The sequence below is a fragment of the Mustela erminea genome, chromosome 3 (genome assembly GCF_009829155.1).
Source record: "Mustela erminea isolate mMusErm1 chromosome 3, mMusErm1.Pri, whole genome shotgun sequence".
NCBI lineage: Eukaryota > Metazoa > Chordata > Mammalia > Carnivora > Mustelidae > Mustela > Mustela erminea.
This window is the reverse complement of record NC_045616.1, coordinates 84,666,930-84,690,069: the sequence shown is the minus strand read 5'-3', so window position 1 is coordinate 84,690,069 and position 23,140 is coordinate 84,666,930. Positions and strand designations below refer to the sequence as shown.

At 41.5% G+C, this 23,140-nt stretch overlaps 1 protein-coding gene across 4 annotated transcripts in view; it reads left to right on the top strand.

Moving 5' to 3' along the window:
- The window catches only part of ARHGAP26 (Rho GTPase activating protein 26), a 436,434-nt gene that overhangs the window by 121,997 nt on the left and 291,297 nt on the right, over positions 1-23,140 (top strand). For all 4 annotated transcript variants that reach the window (XM_032336318.1, XM_032336320.1, XM_032336319.1 and 1 more), the window contains exons 6-10: positions 1,580-1,690; positions 7,834-7,938; positions 9,459-9,588; positions 13,374-13,474; positions 19,225-19,319. In XM_032336318.1, coding sequence (XP_032192209.1) covers positions 1,580-1,690; positions 7,834-7,938; positions 9,459-9,588; positions 13,374-13,474; positions 19,225-19,319 — 542 coding nt within the window. The remainder of the gene's footprint in view (positions 1-1,579; positions 1,691-7,833; positions 7,939-9,458; positions 9,589-13,373; positions 13,475-19,224; positions 19,320-23,140) is intronic.

Below are 23,140 nucleotides of genomic sequence, written 5' to 3'. Positions count from 1 at the left end.
ACAGAAAGATAGCCATGCCATATTTGGTGTAATGGCAGCTAAGATATGTCCCAAGTTTCTTCTGTAGGGATCTTGACAAGGGAGCACAGAAAGACATGGTTCTTTGGGGGCTTTTCGTGTCTTTGTGAAGTATGTTGTAGAATGGTTTCTGATCCTTCCGTTTCTAAAGAGAGCAGAGATGTGTTTCCTACCAGAAGGGGGGATTCATTTCTATTAAAAAATACTGGGTGGCTCAGTTGGTTAAGCATCTGCCTTTAGCTCAGGTCAGGATCCTGGGACCCTGGGATGGAGCCCTGCGTCAGAGCCCTGCTGAGCAGGGAGCCTGCTTCTCCCTCTCACCTCCCCCACCCCCCACTTGTGCTCTCTTGCAAATAAATAAAATTGTTATATATATATATATATGTATATGTATATTTTGTCATCGAAAATGTGCATTCAGTGTAATTATCTGCTTTGAGATTGAGGTGACAGCGAAGCCGCAGAAAGTCTATGAGCTTTATTGTAATAGTTGCAGTACTTCGCAGCATAGTATTTGCTATTACACACACACACACACACACACACATGCACACTCTCTCTCTCTCTCTCTCTCCCCTCCCCCCTTATTTTTTCCTTTGGCATCTATGTCCCACATCAGTGGTTTAATTGTACTCATGTGTGGTCCTTTTCAGGTGTCCCCTCTCCCACATTTGCAAAGAGGGAGGACTGAGGCTAGGTTGGGGTAATGTAATTACTCTGCTGGGGTAAACTGACAGTTTGTGCTTTGACAACAAAGAAAGTATGGGAAACTTATGTGGAAATGACCTTTTCTGAGGTCCCCTGCCCTCTAACAGCTTATTTGGTTCATTCCTGATGGGATATGGATATCCCTGCAGGTGTTTTTTGTTTTTTGTTTTTTTCTTTTTTCCTCCTTCAAGATTTGTTTTCCATGGAACCCCGGTCTACCCCAGGGTGTGGAAGGCAGTACAGATTACTAGGTTAAAGATGGTTGAGGTGCAGGGCATCTGAGTGGCTCAGTCAGGGAAGACTCAACTCTTGGTTTCTGCCCAGGTCCTGATCTCATGATTGTGCTATTGAGTCCCACTGTGGAGTCTGCTTATAGTTTCTCTCTTACTCCCCCCACCCCCCACACCTGCCATGCACTTGCTCTCTTTCTCTTTCTCAAACAAATAAGTACTTCTTTAAAAAAAGGTGATGAAGGGTCTTGGAGGCAAATTCACAAGTACAGAAATCCTAATTCTGCCGTGTACCTGCTGCTTCAGGTTCCCTAACGTCAGCAGGTTTCATTTTCTTCCTGTAAATTAGAGGTAATGAGAATGTCATCTTCTTAGGAATGGAATGAGGATTAAATAACTATAGTTAATGAAGAGCGAGTAATGTAAAATATGTCCACCTGAGGGCTTGGTACCTGACACAAAGTCAGGTGCCCGGGTGAGCACTGTCATTATTCTTAGGTCTATTTCGTGCTGTTTGCGTTGTTTTTAAAAACCGTCTCCAGAGATTTTTTCTGGCCTGCTTGCTGAATACTCTCCTTGGGTAGTAACCAATTTTTTTCTCTGAAATTCTTTCTTGTTTGTAGGCAGACAGCCAAGTGGACTTGGTCCGGCAGCATTTCTATGAAGTATCGCTGGAGTATGTCTTCAAGGTGCAGGAAGTCCAAGAGAGGAAGATGTTTGAGTTCGTGGAGCCTGTAAGTAGATGCTCAGGGTTTCGTGGTGTACCCACACTTTGGTCCCCAGCCCTCATTTCACTACTTAGATTACAAAATGCTCTAAGTTGCTGATGAAGAGGTTGACCAGCCCCGGGGCTGTACCTCCTGCTAAGTCATAGTGCTCTGTCGATCTGGCTGACCCTGGATTGTCCCCAGAGGCCATTCCTGGGCAACCTGAGTGGTAGTGATGGTGCATTCAAGGGTAGTTGCTTCCTCAAGCCCCCCTTCATTCTGCTAATTGGTGTCTAAGTGTAAAGAGGGCAAGGGAGGTTTAAATCTTGCCCGACAGTAGTGATTACACCTTAACTTTTCACCCTCCTACCCCTTTCTTTCTCCCTCAAATAATCCAAATATACTAGTTGCCCAAGGAAAAAGGGGAATGTACATACTACTTTCCTCTTTTTGTCTGCTCAATTCAAAGCCCCTCTAAGCTCCTCCCATGCATTAAAATGTGCTATTACATACATGTATATATATATATACAATGGAATACTATGCAACCATCAGTCCCCCCCCCAATCTTGCCATTTGCAACATGGATGGAACTAGAGGGTATTATGCTAAGCAAAATAAGTTAATCAGAGAAAGACAGTTATCATATGATCTCTTTGATATGAGGAATTTAAGAGGCAGGGCATGGGGGTCATGGGATGAGGGGAGGGAAAAATGAAACAAGGTGAGGGGAAGACAAATCATAAGAGACTCAATCTCAGGAAACAAACTGAGGGCTGCTGGAGGGGAGGGGGAGGTAGGAATAGGGTGGCTGGGTGAAGGACAATGAGGAGGGTATGTGGTATGGTGAGCACTGTGAATTGTGTAAGACTGGTGATTCACAGACCTGTACCCCCGAAACAAACAATATATTACATGTTAATGGTTAAAAAAAAAAAAAAAAAAGGAAAAAGAATATAAAGATGTTAGGAAGAATAACTTAGTTTATGCATGTATGATGCTTAGAATAGAGGGAATCAACCTACTTAGCACCCAGTTAGTATATAGTTGATAACTAGCACCCAGTCAACCAGGGTCTGCTCAGATGAGCAAATGAGTCAAGTGGCAATATTAACAGGGCCTACCTGTTATAATAGAAAAATTCTTGGTAAATCTGAAAGCATTTACTCACTACCAGAAAAATTGCTGAAGATCCCATTGCTGTTTCTGAGGAGTTCAAAGCCTCATTAGGGAAATATGATGAATGTAGTAGAGAGGTAGCCAAGGGAGCAAGCAGCTCAGTGCCAGTTGGGTCAGGAGGGATCATGTGGAGAAGTGGCAGAGGGGTTTCAAGAGTGGAAAACTGTTACGATTTGTGATTGTGTCCCAGGCCATGCATTGAGGCACCTGGAAAGCTAATGAAAAAAATTTCTGGTTGGAATAAAAGGAAAGTGATAGGATCTTGCCCACAGTTAAATGAGTTGGTTGAGAAGGCTGCATGTAGAATTCACATGTTCAACCTTCACTTTTTATAGAAGTAAACATGGCTTAACCCACCACCTCATGGGCCAGTCAGTGCTTCGGGAGCTGTGGATAGCGGGAGGATTGATCCAGAACACTGCTGATTAGATTTGTGGTTGTCAAAGTCTGAGGAATGCAGACTCTCAGGTTCTAACCCAGACCCAAAAATTAGGGAGTGGGGCCCAGTCATCTCTCTTTCAGTAATCCTCTAAGGTGATTCTGTGGCACTTTTAAGTTTGAGCCCCTGGCTGAGATGATGCAGAAGACCCTGAAATAACAGCTGATGATGGGGTGTAACTGTGTTATATGCTAATGATCCCTTCACCTTCATAATGTCCTCCAGTCCTTACACTGTCTCTGAGGGTAAATGATTGCTGTTCCATGTCTGTTTTCAGATGAGGAAATGGAAGCACATTTGTTCTTTAAGGTGACATCTGGTACCTGGCAGAAGTGGAATGATCTGGCTCTTAGTCTCTCTGAAACAGTATTTGATTGCTTACATGTGGAAAGAAAACCAGCAAAAAAATTTATTGAAATGAATTGCTGGGGCACTTGGTGTGGGTATTTATATTTTGAGGTGGTTGCAGTCAAGGGAATCTTCCAGCCATTCAAGGAACCTCCATGCTTACTGACTATGTTTATTTGTTTCTTAGAAAGTAACTTCAAGTACCAGGATGTTACTGACCTTCAGAAAAAAGAAACAAAATTTTAGTGTTCCAGGGAAGAAAATTCAGACTTCTGGGATCTAAACCATATTTTTGCGTGTGTGCTCTGGAAGCCTTTATTTTCTTGTTGAGGTACTAAATGTGCTGGAGATTTTGGATTGCAGATAATGACATCCTGATTTCTTGAAGGTGAAGCCACGTTCCATCTGTTCTCTGAGCTTTCATAATTGAAGGCTATGGAGTGCTACAGAGAACTCATTCCCCACATTCATCAGACATTGCATTCTCTGAGTTGTACCTTGAGAATATTTTTTGGTGCTTTGCCTTCCTGTCCTTTCTCACTACTTCTGCCCCATCGTAGATCTTATTTTTTCCTTTGATTTGTTGCATACTATCTTGGGTTCCCCCCCTTCCTCAGGCCGGGCTGGACACTGCCACCACAGTGTATCTTATAACACATCCATCTAAGTATATCCATCTCCTGAACAGCTCCTGTTGGCACTTCTGTGCTAAGGCTATTACATAGGTGATCTCTGTCTTCACCACCACCCAGTGCAGTAGTAGGTCACATTAGTGTCCTCCTGGAAAAGCAGAGTTACAGGACATTACATGGCTCGCCCCTTGCAGCTTTTCATCACTCTACTATCTGCTCTTCTCTTTGTCATGCAAATGAGTCATTGTTGGTGGTTATATTTGGAGGGCTACCATAACCAAGTACCACCAACTGGGTTCTCAGAACAAAAACTGACTGCCTCTCATAATTCTAGAGGCTAGAAGTCCAAGATCAAGGTGTCAGCAGGGCCATGCTCCCTCCGAAAGCTGTAGGGAGGTTCTTGTTTCTTCCTTGTAGCTTCTGGTGGTTTGCTGGCAGTATTTGGCATTCCTTGCTTAATAGGTACATTACTGTTCTCCCAGTCCTCATGTGGGTGTGATCTCTCTGCTTCTCTGTCCAAATATCCCCTTTTTATGAGGCCACTGGTCATTTTAGATCAGGACCTGTGGGCCTGATTTTTAACTTGAATATCTCCATAAAGTCTCTATTTTCAAATAAAGTCACATTCTGTTACTGGGGTTAGGACTTCAACATAATTTTTTTGTCAGCGTTGGGGGAACACTATTCGGCCTATAAGAGTAGCTTTATTCTATGAATGGAAACAACCTAAATTTATCAGATAGTCCAGAATGGTACAATTGTCACCAAATGGAACACTTACATTTTTGCTCACTTAAAAAAAAAAAAAAAGTATGTGTGTGTGTGTGTGTATGTGTGTGTGTATAACTAAAAAATATCTATTCTTATTTTCTTGCAGACAACATAGCTAAATACACACACACGTGTGTGTGTGTGTGTGTGTGTGTGTAACTAAAAAATATCTATTCTTATTTTCTAGCAGACCTATTCCTATTTCCTAGCAGACGTGCTAGGAAATAAGAATAGATATTTTTTAGTTATTTTTCTGAAGAGAATAAGGAAGGGGGTCCTTGAAGGCAAAAGGAGGTGGGGCTGGTCTTTCTTTGGTATTTCCTTTGTTGTGCTATGATTCCGTGGCTCTGACAGTTCAGGGAGGAGTCTTTAGGGCTGTGCGGACTTATCTGCCAACCAAGGTGAGGCTACAATAAGCTTATCCTCTTTGTGTTTGAGTACAAGCATTTCTTTGAGGCAGATAGATGATCCCATCTCTGGGGTCTTTCTGTGGGCCTCACCCAGCCCTCTGTGGAGTAGACTTTCATTTCCCACTGGGTAATGGATTCATGCAATGTGTGGGAAGGGGATGTCATGAGGTGGACCAGGGGAAGAGAGATGCCGCCAGGGGAGAAGGGAAGTGGGCCAAAGATAACAATATCTATGGAATCATTTCCCATAGAGAAGCGGACAATCAAGCATGATAGCAAAGGAAGTGAAAACCAAAATAAATACTAGGAACTCTCTGCCTGGGAGTACTTGTATGCACGCCCAGGTGGTGTCCTAGGGAGCTATTGGAAGATATTTAATTACCTTGGGCAAGAGAGGCCCTGTTGACTTTAAGTAGAAGATAAATCAGAGTTAACAGGAGAAATGACTTTAGAATTAGCTGCTTATCTTCTGTATTATTCTGTAGGAGTGGATGATTCAGTGCCTTGGAAAAGTGATGGGCACAGCATTCGAAAATGGAGGGCGAGGCGTGGAGGGAAGGAAAAGATAAGAAACAATAGTTTTCACTGTGAACGCTGACACTAGGTTTGGCATAAGTGTCTTTTCTTCTCTATTACTGGAGTCATCTAGGAAAGGAAAGCCTAAGCTTTCCTTTCAAAAAAAGTATTTTATATAGTGGAGGTTCAATAGCTTCCAACATCTTTCAAGAAAAGAATTTATTATTAGTCTTTGGTGATTCTATGTGGTTTACCACTCATTCATTGATTTATATAAGTGATCTGTTTATGGTGTCACAAGATATTTTTTGAGCCAGACATCTTTGACCAGCAAGGCCTGTTTTCTGACCTCCCATAAGGATCTAAAGGGGTAGTTGCCCTGGAGACAGTAGCAGTAGGTTATCATATTATTTAAAAGCAGGGTTTTGCCTTACTTCACAGTATAGAGCTCTTTGATCAACTGGGCTGGGCATGTGTCTCAATCCAAAAACCATTCTTTGCTCGTAACTCAGGTAGAGTAGCACCTACCTTAGTGCTTCCCACTCCTGCCACAAGCCAGGTGGGAGATGAACAGGGGTGGGCTGAGTTTCCCTTGCCATCATTGTTAGGACTACCTCTTAGAAGAGGAGAGTTAGGTGAAAAATAAAGTGAGAATATGTTTAATTACTAGTATGTTTGTTTTAGGAACTGGAAAATTAAATACCGATATAAAGCAAGGCACCTGCATCTTGTTGTAACATGTGTTAGAGGCAGATCAGGAAGGTCAGAGTAGACTACTCAGAGAATGTGAGTTGAAAAGTTTGAGTTAGAACAGGGATGGAGTCCCCAAATGCAGTACAACAGAACTTGTGACAAGGTAAAGTTCTGGTTTGTCTAAAACCTTGTTGAAGCTTTTATTACAATCCTTTCTCCAGGTTGAGATTTGGAACTGAGGCAGGAAGCCTAGAACTTGGGAAGGGGCCAGGGAAACCCAACAACAGTAGCTTTGTGTGTAGGTTCTGGGAGGAAATAAGGTAGGAATATTGGTTGAGCCTAGAGAAGTGAAGACTGGCAGGGCGCAGGGAGGGAACATTCATAGTTTTCAGAGTGTGAAGGTGTGTTGTGAGAATCAGGCTGAGTAGATGTTTTCACTTTTCACTGAATATAAGACTACAAAGTGAATGGATTTAGTACCTTTGAGCTCGAGGGGATGATAATTTAGGGGAACCGTCATAACTGAAGATGTGGGAACATGGGAATATTTTAATAATAGCATCCCTAGTGTTTATTGTGGATAGTTTAGGGATAGCCCAGAAGCACATTTGAGCTGAAGTCTGAGCCGGGTGATTTTCTTTGATTTAGCTTTGCCTGTTATATGCTGCGAACTCAGGACATACCATCTTCCTCTTCTCCTCTCTCTGTTGGCTGTCAATATAACTACACTTTTCTGGGTGGTAACCTGATAATACAGATGTATTTGATGGAGACTGTGTTGGACTTGAAGGAGACTGGTCTTCAATTTCTGAAGAAATGATTTTCTTTGAAGGTACTGAGGCTCTGATTAAGAGCTTGGATGCTGATGGCGAGGAGACCTGGTTTCAAATCCTGGTTGCTGCTTACTTTGTCTTTTGGAGCAAGTTACTTAACCTCTCTGAACTTGCTTTCTCAATATGGAAATGGAGACAACAGTAGTACTTACATGCTAGGCTGTTAGGAGCATTTAGTGAGAGCAGACATATGTTACCAGTGCCTGGCATTCAAGGAAACTTAGTAGGTGATAGCCATTTTTGTTACCGTATTTTAGCTTTTCAGATCAAGGTTCGGAACTCAGGTTAAAGCTGCATAATACCTGTTCAGCATGCTAATGTGGACTCTGCCCTTCTTCTTTCATTGCAGCTTCTGGCATTCTTGCAAGGACTCTTCACTTTCTATCACCATGGTTATGAGCTGGCCAAGGATTTCAGCGACTTCAAGACTGAATTGACCATTAGCATACAGAATGTGAGTGGGCAAAGGGATAAGCTTCCTTTCCCTGGTTGAGGAAAGGAAAGAACACAAAGTATGGGTCTGATTGCATAGAGATCACTTATTTGGATTGGAACACAGATGAGGACGATGGGTCTCACTTGGGTTCAAAGGGCAGCTGGGGGCGGGTATTTGTAGGGTGCTTGGTGGCCCCAGGTTAGAGCATCATCCTCTTTTCCATTATTTCTAAGTACTATTTATGTTCTCGGAAGTCCTGCTGATATTTTTGTTTTAAATCTGTAGCACCAGAGTCAGGATTTCCTTTGGCAGTGCAAGGTCCGGCCTCCCTTCTGTGCATCTAGCTACTTGGCCACAAGAGACCTTGGAGGGTGTTCAGGGGTTGGGGGTGGGGCATACATGCTGGCCTCCACTCAAAGGATATGATCTTGTTCAACTTTCAATAATGCTCACTGGAAATCCAAGTCAGAGCCTTTTACTCTGTCTCCTTCCCCAAATATTAACCAGTGGGACCTTTTGGTGCTCAGAATTGTACTAAGGGTCTTTGGTTAGCAGTTCCTGATCTCAAGCCCCTGATTCACTGTGTGGCTGGCTATATTAGTCTGCATGTTGTCTTTGTCTACAGATGATGCTGTGTAGAAAAGAAACCCAAGTGTTGCCTTGTGAGTTGTATTGCATGGGTTTAGAAACCTGAAGCTTGCCCTGCCATGGTTCTCTGTGTTGTTTTGGAAAACAGGAAGTTGCAGAGGACAAGGTTTCACAAAGCATGGCTTCCCCTTAGGCCAGCTTCCTCAGAAGGTAGACTCAGAAGTGGAGGGTTACATGTAGCAGGTTTACAGGGGAGTAATGTCAGCAAAATCACCTGTGTGAGAGAAGATAGCAGACCCCTGCAGGAGAAGTTGAGCTGTGAGGCCTCAGTCCATGCCCTGGGGTGTCCTGGAGCTGATATGGACCTTCACAGTGGCCTCAATAGAAGCAAGGGTACCAGACTTTGGGCCCCTTCCCCTTTTGCCCTAGCCTTGACTAGTCATGGTGTGCAGGTTGCACTGGGGGAAAGGAGTTACCTTGAGTGAGGAAGCTCCCTTTTTGAGGAGGGAACCACCTATGAACCATCAGCAAGTGGCATTCCTGCAGTTGGAGAAATAAGTCCCTCTGTTTTGAAAGCCAGCCACATAGTGAAGCAGGACCTTGGGGACCATTTTATGAACTATCTGAATCAGGGTCCCTTGGGATGCTTGTTTAAAATACACATTTCTAGGTCCAGAAGTAATAAATTAATCTTCAGGGGACGAGGCCTGGACATTTGTATTTTCTCCACATTCTCCAGGTGACTTTGATGGTCTTGACAGTTTGAGAGTCATTCTGGTATAGGACTTTAAGGTCAAAAGGTAGGTCTTGAAAGTGAATATTTGCCTAATTCCTAGGTGGTTGAATGTTCCTTACCTGGTTTTAGGTTTCCATATGTTGATGTTATAAATTGTTGGAGATGGGAACAAGGTTTCCTTTCTTTGATTTAAATAAAATGCTTTTCATCCTAGACAAGAAATCGCTTCGAAGGCACCAGGTCAGAAGTGGAATCACTGATGAAAAAGATGAAGGAGAACCCCCTTGAGCACAAGACCATCAGTCCCTACACCATGGAAGGGTACCTGTACGTTCAGGAGAAACGTGAGTGTTGGTGGCAAACAATAGCTTGGGGCACACGCATGCCTTTTACCCAGGAGGTAGAGGGTATAGTTAGTAGTGCCTAACCTAGAGCACAGCTTCTATAAATATAGATTTGGGTGAATGAGAGTAGTTGATAGTTGATAGTTGAGTTTTTTAAGGGAAAGGTATCCAAAGGTCTTGTCTACCTCCTCATGATGGGTTCTATTTTCTTTGTAACTGGAAATTCCCTCAGGAACCTGGAATTCACTGAGGCTCTATGGTGGTGTTTTTTCTCTGTAGTGTCACCCTTGACATGTCTGCACCCTTAGCATGGCTTTATCTATCACACTCTTGGTATAGAGGCTCTGGAAGGGCCTTGCATGCTTGACCTTATCGTATGTTAGCAGTCATATCCTTGGGTGGAGTTACTATGGAGTGAATTTTTTCCATTAAAGACTTGTTTCAGCAGGGACCAAACAGTCATGACTTAGGCCCTCTCCCCACTTTAGTTGCTGTCATTTCAACACTTAAATTTTATGAGTAGAAACACAAACTCACTCTGAGAGGTAGGAAGAGAAACCCATTGTCCTGCCCATGAGATGTCAAGGAAAGAAACACCAGGTGCTGCTCACCCAGACTTCTCTGTGATGACTCACAGACTACTGTGCAAGGCCTGGGGAAAGGCTTTTTAATAGGGCCGTGCTATGAGGGTAGCACTTCCAGACTTAGCTCATAGAGTGCTAGTAATAGAAGAAAGTCAATTTTTTTTTCTTTAATGGACAGTTCTCCTAATCTTCCATTCCTCCTTTTTTAGTTGGATGTGTTACTCCTCCCAGATTTTTGTGGGTTTCGTACTCTTTACTGTCCTTTTGTTGATTCAGGGCAAGGCAAATGTCTTCATTCTTAGAAGCTTACTAATGGAACAAAACACTTGATTTCAGTGATTATTCTAGCTAGTGATTGCTCAAAAGTTTGCTTGGCCCCAAAATTGTTGCCTCGTGACAATGGGGGCAGTAATGGGGCTTGAGGTTGGACGCATTGGGTATCTTGAGGGGTTTTATGCCCTTTATTCTTACAGGGATGAGCTTGTTGAGGTTTGTAAGAAGTGGAAGGTACTGTAGTATTGGGTTTTCTGTAAGCCTCAATATAAGATGTTAACTTTTTTGCCTAATGAGAAGATCCAGCCCAAAAAGTTTAAGGTTAACTTGAATATAGTTCAGAGTCCAATTACAATACTTAATTTGTTAATATTATTCACTTACATATATAAAATCTGCATTCACATTAATAATCCAATTTTATTCAAATACTTCATGTGCCTTTTAAAACATGAATGTCTTGATTATCATTAGAACAAGATTTTAACTCTCAAACCTGTGAGTCTAGAGCATATCAATGGGATGTAGCTCTTTTTATTTGAAAGTTTTGGTAACTTATTGCTTAGAATAATTTGAACCTTGAATAAAAAATTGCAAGAAGAGTATAATGAACAGCCATATGCTCTTTATCTAGATGCATGAATTTTTACAATTTTCCCACAATTAAAGAGTTTTTTTCTTTTTCCGGGTATGTATGTAGTCACATAACAGTCACAGAGACATACACACATTGCCATTTTGTCTGAATCCTTTTGGAACAGATTCCATACTCCATGCTCCTTTTCTTTAGTGCGTATTTTCCAAAAATAAGAATATTATTTTTATGTAACCACAGTATAGTTACTGTATCTAGCAAATTTAACATTAATAAAGTACTTAATGTTAATGACAGTTCATATTCCAGTTTTGTCAGTTGTCCCAGTAATGCCCTCATAAAGCATTTTCTTTTCCTTCTGTCTAGATAGGATTTCGTACTGCATTTACTTGTCATGATCTACTCTGTAATAATTCTTCAGCTTTTCTTTGTCCTTCATGACGTCGACATTTTTAAAGAGAATAAGCCAGTTCATTTCTAGAATTTTCTTTAGTGTGGGTTTGTCTCATGTTTCCCAATGATTAGATTCAGTTTAGGGATCCCTTGTCAAGTCTTACAAAAGTAATATTTGTGTTCTTCTCTGGGTACCACATCTAGTGGCACAGAAAGGCCGTCTGCCCCTCACTGGTGATATTAATTTTGGTCACTCAGTCAAAGTATCATTTAGTTTATTCACTGTACGGTCAAGATTCTTCCCTTGTAGCTCATTAACAGTCTATGGGGAGACCCTTTAAGACTATATCTTTCTCAACAAGCTTTGTCCCCGCCTAGAGTTAGCATCCACTGGCAGTTGTTGCCTAAAAGGATAGTTACTGTGATGGTTGCAAAATGGCAGTTTCTCAGCTGTGTAACTCCTCCATGTTTATTTGTTGCCATTTAGTGTACTGCAACGAGGCGACTGCCCTCCCTCTCCTCGTTCTCTTCTTTCCCATCCATCCATCCATCCATCCATCCATCTTTTTGTTGTCAGGATGGAATTAAGGTATTTCTGTTATTCAGTAGGCTAAATCCAAATCCAGTATTATCCTTATTTCTTTGGATAATCAAATGGTTTAAGATACAGAACTTGAGGAATCTTTGTGTTGTGCTGTACTTGGATTTTTTTCTCTGAGCCACAAAAATAAATTAGAATGGTTGGTATTTTTGTCTTTGATGCTTCAATGTAAATACTTACTATGTTGCTTTTTACTTTTTTAGTTTCCTAAGCGCTATTCAACACTTGCTATGAGCACTGAAACCCTGAAAAAGAGCTACAAAATCTTTATTAAATCTCCTATTACTACTTAAAAAAAAAACAAACAAATAAAACACCCAGAAAACATTTCTGTGTTGTGATCTCTGTGAGCATCTAAGGCAATGATTGAGGGCCTTGGAAGGTTATAATGCTGATTATCCCTTCTTTCCCTAATGATATTTTATTATTCAAAATAAGGTAATTTGGGGCTGCCTGGGTGGCTCAGTGGGTTAAGCCTCTGCCTTCAGCTCAGGTCATGATCTCAGGGTCCTGGGATCAAGTCCCACATCGGGCTCTCTGCTAGGCAGGGAGCCTGCTTCCTCCTCCTCCTCCTCTCTCTCTCTCTCTGCTTGCCTCTCTGCCTACTTGTGATCTCTCTCTGTCAAATAAATAAAATCTTTAAAAAAAAACAAGGTAATTTGCCAACCACCAGGTAAAATCAGAGACTGTTAGGATTTGACTGAAGGGCATTCTTCCTCTTCCCTGAGGGATAATACTGAGGGACAGACTCCTTAGATTACATTTGGGTATTTATAGTTACTTCCATTTACATCTCTGTGTCAGAGTTTGCCTGTCTGCTTTTCAGATCATCTTGACTTTTGCTAAAGTACAGATTAGGGGTTTGGCAGTAGGTCAGAACCCTTGTATGTCTTTGCAGAGAGTTGCAGAACAGCTGTGTGGGAAGCATGAAGTCATCATGCCAGATGGGAACAGTGACAGGCACTTCGAGGAGCTTTTCTGTGTTCTTTCTTCAGTCATCTTACTCCTGTCAGGGAAGAAAGGAAACTTCAAGTGGAGATTGATGATGGGAAAGTGAATTAATTTCCCCAGGGAACCTCTACTTCCCTTGTATTTTAAGACCCATTGGATCTTGCATTTAGTGGGAAACAGTTTTCCTTGGTCCCTGGGGAAAGCTTGGGGTCACTTCCATTTCCAGCCTGTGGGATCAGATTTCTGCCTATTCCAGTCTAGCTGGTGGAGACTATATTGCCCCGAGAAATGGTTTAAGGGTAGGTGAGCATTGTGGGTTATGGGTTGTGTGTGTTTCCAGTATGCTTTCGACACATAGAGATGTTTCATGGGAAATACTACCTTGCAGGTCACTTTGGAACTTCTTGGGTGAAGCACTACTGTACATATCAACGGGATTCCAAACAAATCACCATGGTACCATTTGACCAAAAGTCAGGAGGAAAGGGGGTGAGTTCATGTTTAAAATTTCATCCTTGATTTGCTTGGCTAAATAGGAAGTTTATAATGCTTATGTATAGCAGCACCTTCATTGTGTCATTGTCATTTTCTTTTCTTGTTTTTAAGTTTTGTTTTTTTTTTTTTTTAACTGAAGTATCATTAGCATGCAGTATTACATTTGGTTTTAGGTATACAATATAATGATTCAACAATTATATACATTACTCAGTGCTCATCACTCATCACAGTACGTGTGCTCTTAAACTCCTTCATCTATTCCACTCAGCCCCCACTCACCTTCCCTCTGGTAACCACCAGTTTGTTCTCTGTTTTTAAGAGTCAGTTTTTTTGTCCATCTTTTTTTTTTTTTTTTTTTTTTTTGGGTTCATTTGTTTCTTAAACTGCACATGTAAATGAAATCATGTGGTATTTGTCTAACTCTGTCTGACCTATTTCACTAAGCATTATACCCTCTAGGTCCATCTATGTTGTTGCAAGTGGGAATACGTCATTGTTTTTCATGGCTGAGTAATATTCCTTTTTATATCCCTGTTTCATTCTTTCACATGTGACTGTTTTCCCAGCACTATTTGTTAAAGAGACTGTGTTTTCTTCATTGTATATTCCTGCCTCCTTTGTTATAGATTGATAGATCATATAGATACGGGTTTATCTGTGGATTCTCTATCCTGTACCATGGAGGTATATATCTCTTTTTGTGCCAGAACCATACAGTTTTGATCACTGCAGCTTTATTAATTAATTAATTAATTAGACAGACAGAGATCACAAGCAGAGAGAGAGAGAGAGAGAGAGAGAGGAGGAAGCAGGCTCCCTACCGAGCAGAGAGCCCAATGCGGGGATGGATCCCAGCACCCCAGGATCATGACCTGAGCTGAAGGCAGAGGCTTTAACCCACTGAGGCTCCCAGGTGCCCCATCACTGTAGCTTTGTAGTATATCTGGAAATCTGGGATTGTGGTACCTCCAACTTTGTTCTTCTTTCTCAAGATTGCTTTGCTGTAATTTTCCCACTTTTATACAATAATTCCAGGAGGAATAGTAGACAGTAATTATAGCAGTAATTAGACAGTAATTATAGCAAAGCGAATATTCTTAGCTTAAAGTTCTTTTAAGAACTACAACTAAGAAGGATTCTGGTATTTCATAAATATACATTACTAAGTATGTCAAGTGTGTTTAGATGCTAGAGATCCCTGGGTGGCTTTGTCCTATGAAATTGGTGGATGTCACTCTTACTTGATGCAAAGAGGGCTGCCAGCTATCGTGTAGGTGTCCCGATTATCTGTTGCTGTATAACAGATCACCGAAAAACTTAAACAACTCTTTTTTCCTAAAGATTTTATTTATTTATGTATTTGAGAGAGAAAGCATGAGCTGGGGGAGAGGGGAAGAGGCAAGGGGAGATGCAGTGAGAAAGGCAGAGGGAGAGGGACAAGCAGACTCTCCACTGAGCAAGGAGCCTGACTCAGGGCTCCATCCTAGGACTTGGAGATCATGACCTGAGCTAAAGTTAGAGGCTTAACTGACCGAGCAACCCAGGTGCCCAAACTTAGCAATTTTTGAAACAACACCAGTCATTTTAGTATTTCTCACAGTTTCTGTGGGTCAGGAATTGGGCAAGCATTTGGATGGGTTCTTTGGGCTCAGGGTTTCTCAGGGGCTTCCAATCAGATGGTGGTAGGAGCTGGAGCAGTGAGGGTTTGAAGTCACTAGAGACTGGTCAGTCATGGCTCTCTTCTTTTCTCCTGATTTTGTTCCTCCCCTTCCCTCTTTCCTCCCTGCTCTGTATTGTCTCAGGGTCTGTCCATCTCGTTTCTCAGTGGAAGATTGGTTGGGTTTTCTCATAGCATGGTGGCCTCAGGGCAGCTAAAGATGTCAAGAATGAATATTCCAGCAAAGAAAGTGGAGACTGCCTATAGCCTTATAAATCAAACAGCCTTCCTTTTGCTCTGTTGTTTGAAGCTCACCCAAGCCCATCCAGTTTCATGGGGAGAGCATGCAGACCAGCCCCTTAAGGGGAAGAATATTACAGTCACATGGTATGAAGAATGTTAGGATAGAAATACTCTTGCAGCCGGCTCTGACCATATAGGCCCTGCTGTCACTGTGCCTTTCTCTTTTCCTCTGGGCTCCCTAGCTGTAGCCTGAGTGCATTTCCTCTTGTGGTAATGTGTCTTTTCTCTCTGGCTGCTCTTAATGTCTTCATTTTTTTCCTTTTGGTTCCTACATTTCATAATGATGGTCCCATTTTTTTTTTTTCATGCTTTTGTTCCTGGGAATGTGGGGCCTTACTGTATTTGGAGATTGGTGTCTTTTAGTAACTTTGGGAGATTCTTATCATTTATAATTTTGAATCTTGCCTCCTCTCCATGTCTCCTGGGCATAACTCCTTTGGGAGATAGCTAACTATTTTTAACAGAAGCATTTATATTTTTCATCTGTCTGTATTTCTGGATTCCATTCTACATAATTTCCTTGATTCTATGTTTAAATAATTTTTAAGCTGTGTCTAATATGTTGATGAATTAGTCCCCAATAAGCATTCCATCTCTGGTTCTCTCTGTGGCACACTGTGGTGTGGTATGTTGGGTTTGTGAGGGCATTACTGAGGGGCAGGCATTGCAGAGGCTAAGAGCACCAGCTTTGAAATTAGACTGCCCAGCTCAGTAATGTTAGATGCATCTGTCATTACCGTTGGCTACTCCTATCAGACTCCCCCCTTAGTCTGTACCACTTCCAATTTTTCTTCCTTGCTTTTTTTTTACTTAGGCCACAGTACCAGAATTTATCAGCATCTTTTTCCCTTCCATGTATTACAGAAGAATATACCAAAGCTCTTTTAATATTTTAAGAGTAGAGTAATGTCAGGAAAACAACATTGTTCAAATATAGAAACAAAGAAATTAAGGAGTCGGAAGAGATATTAAACATTAATCACTGGGTATTTCCTAGTTTTCATACAATGGAAATAAGAGTTAGACTTGCTCCCCTGGGTTGAGTATAGTCCTTTTCCAATCTGTCTTTCTAGAAATGAGCATCCCTAAATTATTCTCTCACACTCTTTATTTTGGGACTTTTGACCTTGTGGTTTCCTAAATCTTCAAAGAAGAACTTTTTTCTGTTTGGTCTTATCCCACTGAGAAGTGAATAACAGAGACCAATTATGGTGGATGTGTGGAACTCCCACATTTTCTGTGAATTAATAGTAAACACCTCACTGGGTTGTTAAGAAGTTTGTATGAATTAGTATATATACTCTTAGAAGAGAGCTTGACACAGAATGAGTTCTAAATTAGGAGTTTAATAGTACAATAATTAATTTTCCTAATAATTCCTTAAATTTATTTTCTATTTTTCCAAGTCCACGTATTGTCCTATATTATCCTGCTAATCCAGTTTTCTCCTTCATAGAGGAGGAAATCGAGGTCTCTAGAGAGAAAAAGTGATTTATAAAGCCGTACAACTGGTGAGTTACAGAGCCAATACTCAGACCCTGATTCTGGAGTATGCATCTCCTGAATCGAAGGTGGCTGCTCCTAATAATAGTATCAATAATAACAGAAAAATAAATAAAATAATGGCTGTCTATTTCCTCAGCTTTAGGGTGGAGGGAATAGGAAGACTGACTGTCTGGAGGTGATGTCATCTTGGTTTGTACAGGAGAATCATTTGACATCTTTACATATGATATATGTGTTTGTACAAAGCTCTCCTAGTAAGTGGAGGTAGACTTAACATAGGTAATAGGGTGGATTTTTTTCCCCCCTAACATGCGTTTTCACTTTGCTTTCCTTCACCTTGCTGTCCATTTCATTTGGATTATTTTCCTGTAAAAGTACCTGCTTTTCTCTTAACTTCAGGCAAGGGTATGTGAGCAGATTTGTTCTACCATCTTGGAGATCAGACTGCCTGTGGCGAAAGAGAATTCTCCTGTATCCTAGCCTCTGAAATGAGGCAGCTGTCTCTGTGTGAGGTCTGGAGCAGTCCAAAGCTGACCTTGTCCCTTCCCTTGCTTAAAACCCTTCATTATTTTCCCCATGCTCTCAGGTTGATGGATCATAATGTGTATGATTTGGCTCTTGATTCCCTCAGACTTTTTCATACCAGTTTGCCTTTCACTCTGGGATTGAACCATACTAGCTGGCTTTCGATTCCTCCCAGGCTCCATGGACCCTGATCACAGGACCTTTCCACCTGCTATTCTCCACCTCCTAAAAAACACAGTAGATGTAAAGCTGGTGAATATAAACCATCTCTTGCTAGGTCTTCTGTGTTTTGTGTGGTATTTTGACTAGGGGGTGGTTAAGTTTTACCATAGGAAGTCACGTTTCCTATTTCAACAAATTAGGCAAGTTTACTAGTTTTCCCCTTTGTTTAGAGAAAAAGATTGGCAAAGGCAAGAGAAACAGGAACCTTACATTCTTATATGGGGAAAAAGAGAAGAAATCAGGGACAGAAACCCTTATGTTTTTAGGCAATAAAAGAGCACTATGTGATGAAAGTTTTGGATTCCTTTGTATGAAAGAAACAAACTCTTGATTTGCACAACATATGTGAATTGCAAAAGAATTGTGCCAAGTCAAAAAAGTCAGAAATAAAAGGGCACATACTGTGTGATTCCATTTATATGAAATGATAGAATATGCTAACTAATCTGTATGACAAGAAAGCAGATTCACTATTTGCCTGAGGGTAGACAGGGTGGAGAGATGGAATTCAACAGATAAGGAAACTTCTGGGGGTGATGGAAATGTTCATTAGCTTGATTGTGGTCTTGATTTTCTGGAGAGATACAGAAGTTAAAAACTCAAAAATTGACATGTACAATTTATTATACATTATATACACCTGTGAAGGTGTTAAGAACTTGTTTATCGAACATCCGTTCTGTTCCAGGGCCTATATGGGCTCTGGGAACACAGGAATCAGCAAGAACAGACACAGTCCCGGCCGTCAGTGAGCTTCAGTCTAAGGAGGAGGGAGACATGATTGGAATCATCGCCCTCATCAATGGACAGTTCTAGCTACAGTTAGTGCTGTGTGAAAGATGAAGTTCATGGTGCTATGTGAACATGTCTTGGGATATTTGACCTGGTCCAGAAAGGCCTTCCTGAAAAAGTGAAGGCAGTGAAACATAGAAACTCAGAGTCAGGAGATCTGCAGGTCATCTGGTTTAACCCTTATCAGCCCTGCAAATTAGGAGTGCCTGGGTTGCTCAGTCAGTTGTGTCCAACTCTTGGTTTTGGCTCAGGTCATGGTCTTAGGGTCATGAGATTGAGTCCCCCATCAGGCACTGTGCTCAGTGAGGAAACTGCTTGTCCCTTTCCCTTCCCCTTTGGCTCCCCCCTGCCCATCCCTCTGCTTTTGCACTCCTGTTCTCTCTCAAATAAATAAATAAAATTTTAAATACCCACAAATTAAACCTGTTGCAAACATTGCCAACAAGAGTTGATGTAGCATGGGTTGATGCTTATCGTTATGATATTCTAGAACCAAATTAAAACAAGAGATATTTGGCTCAAAGTAAAACTTGGTTTACAGGTTTTAGCTGTGTGAGGCTCGTGGGTGAGGGAAGGTTTTTGGTCAACATTCCACCTTCCTGTGTGTTATGAACACTCAGGCTTGAGAAGATGGGTGATCACTCTGGTTGATGTGGTGTGTTTGTGGTATGCTGGAGAGGCACATAGCATAGCCTGTGGTCAGGCCTCATTTTGATAGTCTCTATGCTCCCAACAGGGAGAAGATGAATCTGTCACCCTGAAATCCTGCACCCGGCGGAAAACAGACTCTATCGAGAAGAGGTTTTGCTTTGACGTAGAAGCAGTAGACAGGTGAGTAGCAGTCACACTTTGCTCAGGAGCAGATATTACTGGGATTTTTATTAGGATTATTTGGAATTTTTACCTTTTCCATTCAGTCAGAGCTTTTCTGTCCTCTGATCGCCCATCACCCCTCCTTTTCCAAATACTCACTTTAGAGTAGACCTCAGGCCAGTTGCTGGTCTGTAAGGATCAGCATAGCTTCTCCTGTCTTGTAGGTTCAGTACTGAGCCTCTGGTTTGGTTTGCTTTAACATTAGGGCTTTCCTGAGAAGTAATGTTTGTTATCTTAGGAGGTGGAGTAGATGTTTAAAGAAAACTGTTCAGCATGATTATATGAGCTATTTGAGATTTTTTTACATTAAAAATACTTATTTTTTTTAAATTTAAAAAATGGTCCGAAAGGAATCAGGTAAAATGAATGATGGAACAAGTTGTACTCAGTTAAAAAAAGATAGCTTTTAGTTGTAGCATTTCACCTACTACTGTGTGTATATGCCCAGGAAAGACAGCGAACCACTTGTAAAATCACTTTTTGTAGAGGGAGCTCTGTGTTGTAGTCCTCAATATTTATGGAGTCTCATTAAGTTGTGCCATTTCATGGTGTTAAGCTAGTTTGACAACGTTCCAATTCTTTGAAACACTTTACTTGGCAACAGGTTAATTCCTTGAGTGAAAGCCACGTGTTAAGCTTTTTTGTGCTATCTGTTCAAGATCAACAGTGCCAGCCTTAAAGATCCTTAAATCTCAACCTGATTCTCCTATAATGCCATTTCTCCCCTTTATTTAAACATACCCCCCCCACCCCCCCCACCCCGTTTTGTGAAGTCAGTACTTCTGTCCTTTCTGGGACATTTACTTAGGGCCACTTTTTCCGGATTCCCTCTTGTCTCCCTGTAGTGTGGCTGCTGGAGGCTGCTCGAGCTCCTGTGAAGGGAGCATGCACTTTTGCTTTAATCAGAAGTTCATGGAAACTACCTCATCTCTTCAGCATTTAATCATTATACCTTGGACTCTCGAGTTAGGTAGCTGGGCCCTAAATTTGGACTTTGCTGCTTCATAGCCATGTGACTTTTTGCTATTACTACTTAATCTCTCAGGGCCTTGATTTCCTTATCTGGAAAATGAAGCTAGTAATAGTACCTAGTTCCTAGAATTGTAAGGATTTAAGGAGATAATCCACGTAAAATGCTTGGCAGGGAGGCAAATAATAAATGCTCAGCAAGTGTTAGCTGTTATTTGTGAATTAGCTTGTCCCGACGTTCACCAGATTTGATTATTTTATAAGGTTAGACTCTGAATGATGAGAAGTAAACTAATTTATAAAGAAAAGAGTACTCCAGGTCTTCACTGTGTTTGGGGATGTGGGAGGGTAATAGGGAAAGGGTGCATGAGGACATAGGCTGAACTATGGTAGCATAGGGGAATTGCACAGGGTCTTCTTCACACTGAAATTGGTTATTCTTGATTTTAAACAAATCCTAACTCAGGATACTCTAAGCACCTGTATGCGTCTCTGTTCTCAGTATGGAATCTAAGGGAATTCACATTGTTGGCATCCATGAAAGAGGTGGAGAAGACACATATGTTTAAAAGCAGAGTTAGTTGTTTGCTGCTTGTCAACTGTTTCTAGAGACTATCATCTCTTTGGTTATTTGGAAGAAGGTGTGCCTCATGTTGCAGCTGTCCCTTATTTGAAAACCAGCTCAGAAATGATTTCTGAAACTGAATTATTTCCTGTTTTCTTCCTCAGAAGTTTTCCCAGAAGTTTTAGAGAGTTGCTTTTTAGGCAATTAAAACTCAACATGGTGCCTCTGTCTCATTTCCACCTCACGAGTACTTCCTACCATCTTTCCCCTTGATTATAACCTAAAAGCTTTGTATGTCCCAATTATAAGCTGAAGGCAAATGTGTCACATAGAACATACTGAGTGGGTTTGGGAAGTGGATTTCTCCTAAGTTCTGTCTCTGGTTCCCTGGGGATGACAGGGAGGGGGTTTTTAGTCTGGGTTCAGAAAGAGGCTGCTAAATTTCCTCTTAGGAAGCAGGAGGTGAGTAGCTAGTTCTGTTGTATTGCTTATATTTTAAATTTTCTGTATATGTGGTGTTAGGACACCTTAAAACCCCTTCTGGCTGGGGAGAGATTGTCCCTTCCAGAGCCAGCTAATTCTTAGAGATAGCAAAGGGCACAGCCGGGAGCGTGCCATTGATAGGCAAATTAACCAACTCCCGAGCCGGGCTTCCTCCACTGAAACCCTTAATCCCCAAGAGGCAATATTCCTTTGCTTTAATTATCTGAGGTTCAGGTACCAGGCAAGGAGGGCCACTCCTATAGTTTAGAGCCCCCTGAAATTATTCAAACTAGAGGATCAATTGTTGACCCTGCTGTGCTTTGCCTTTCCCTTGGAAACTCCAACAGGAACCACCAGCTAGGCTGTGCCATCATTACTCTTAACAAGTAGCCCTGTGGCTGCTGGCTCTTTCCCATATGGCCCTGTTAGGTATGCCATGCATGCATCCTGTTTCTAGGACCTGGGAGTTTAAGAAACTTTGTTTTCTGAGCTTGAGCATCTTCTGTGTCTCTTGACTTTTACTTAAAATAACATAGAAAAGGGACGCCTGGGTGGCTCAGTTGGTTAAGCAGCTGCCTTCGGCTCAGGTCATGATCTCAGCGTCCTGGGATCGAGTCCCACATCTGGCTCCTTGCTCGGCAGGGAGCCTGCTTCTCCTCTGCCTCTGCCTGCCATTCCGTCTGCCTGTGCTCGCTCTCTCTCCCCCTCTCTCTCTCTGATAAATAAATAAAATCTTTAAAAAAAAAAAATAAAATAAAATAACATAGAACATATATGAAAAACTTCTCTGTTTTTTATATAGGTCATTATCTTTGATCTCAAAGATTAGGTTATAGTTCGGCAGCATTTTTCCTTATCTGTCTCCTGTTTTGACTTAGTGTCTTTCTGCATTTTTCTTACCCATCCAGGAAGGGACTAAGGAGAGAAGGAAAAACATTTCCATGGGTTCATTGGCAACATTCCTCGGAACTATGCCCAGAGTTCTCTCCTCTGGAAGATTCCTTACACCTTGGTTTTTTCCCCAGTGTGCTTTAGCAAGGAGTTGATTCCCACTGCTTTTCCAATGAGGTATTCTCCTGATACCTCAGCTGTACCTGAATGGCTAGAGAGGTGGAGGGACAAAATGCAAGTTTAGCACTTAGGAAATGTGGAAGTAAAAGGGAAATTGTTCTATTTATAAATGTTTATGTAGCGGCTATTAGGGTTTTACTCTATTAAGGTACACATGCACGTGAAAGTATTTTTTGACTTAAAATATATGACATGGTGGGTTTTTAGGATTATTCTGAATACTTGTATCTTTTAGACTTAGTGCTGATATTTTATGTTTGTGTGGTGGTTTTTTTTTTTTTTTTTTTTTTTTTTAAACAGAGGCTATAGCTTTTAGGAAGTGATATTCCAGCCGGTCAATATTTTTCAGTTTATTACGTCAGCATGTCTGACTGTGTGGTGAGAAATACCTGCACTCAGCATCCTTGGGGTGCTCATTAGAACTACAGCTTCCTGGCCCCTGCCTCAGACCTACACAGTCCTTCTGACCCTCCTGGTGAGAGACTATGAAATCCACTTTTGGAATAAGCTCTTCATTTGTCCTTCATTCTCACTAATAATGGATGCAGTAAACACCACGCCTATCACAATACAGATTTTTCAGGGTATGAAAATGTTTCCTTACTAAAAACACTGTGACTAGGAATGACAGTAAAACAAAACAGACCCCCCCCCCCAAAAAAAACAAGGCTTCTTTATGAAGGACCTTAAA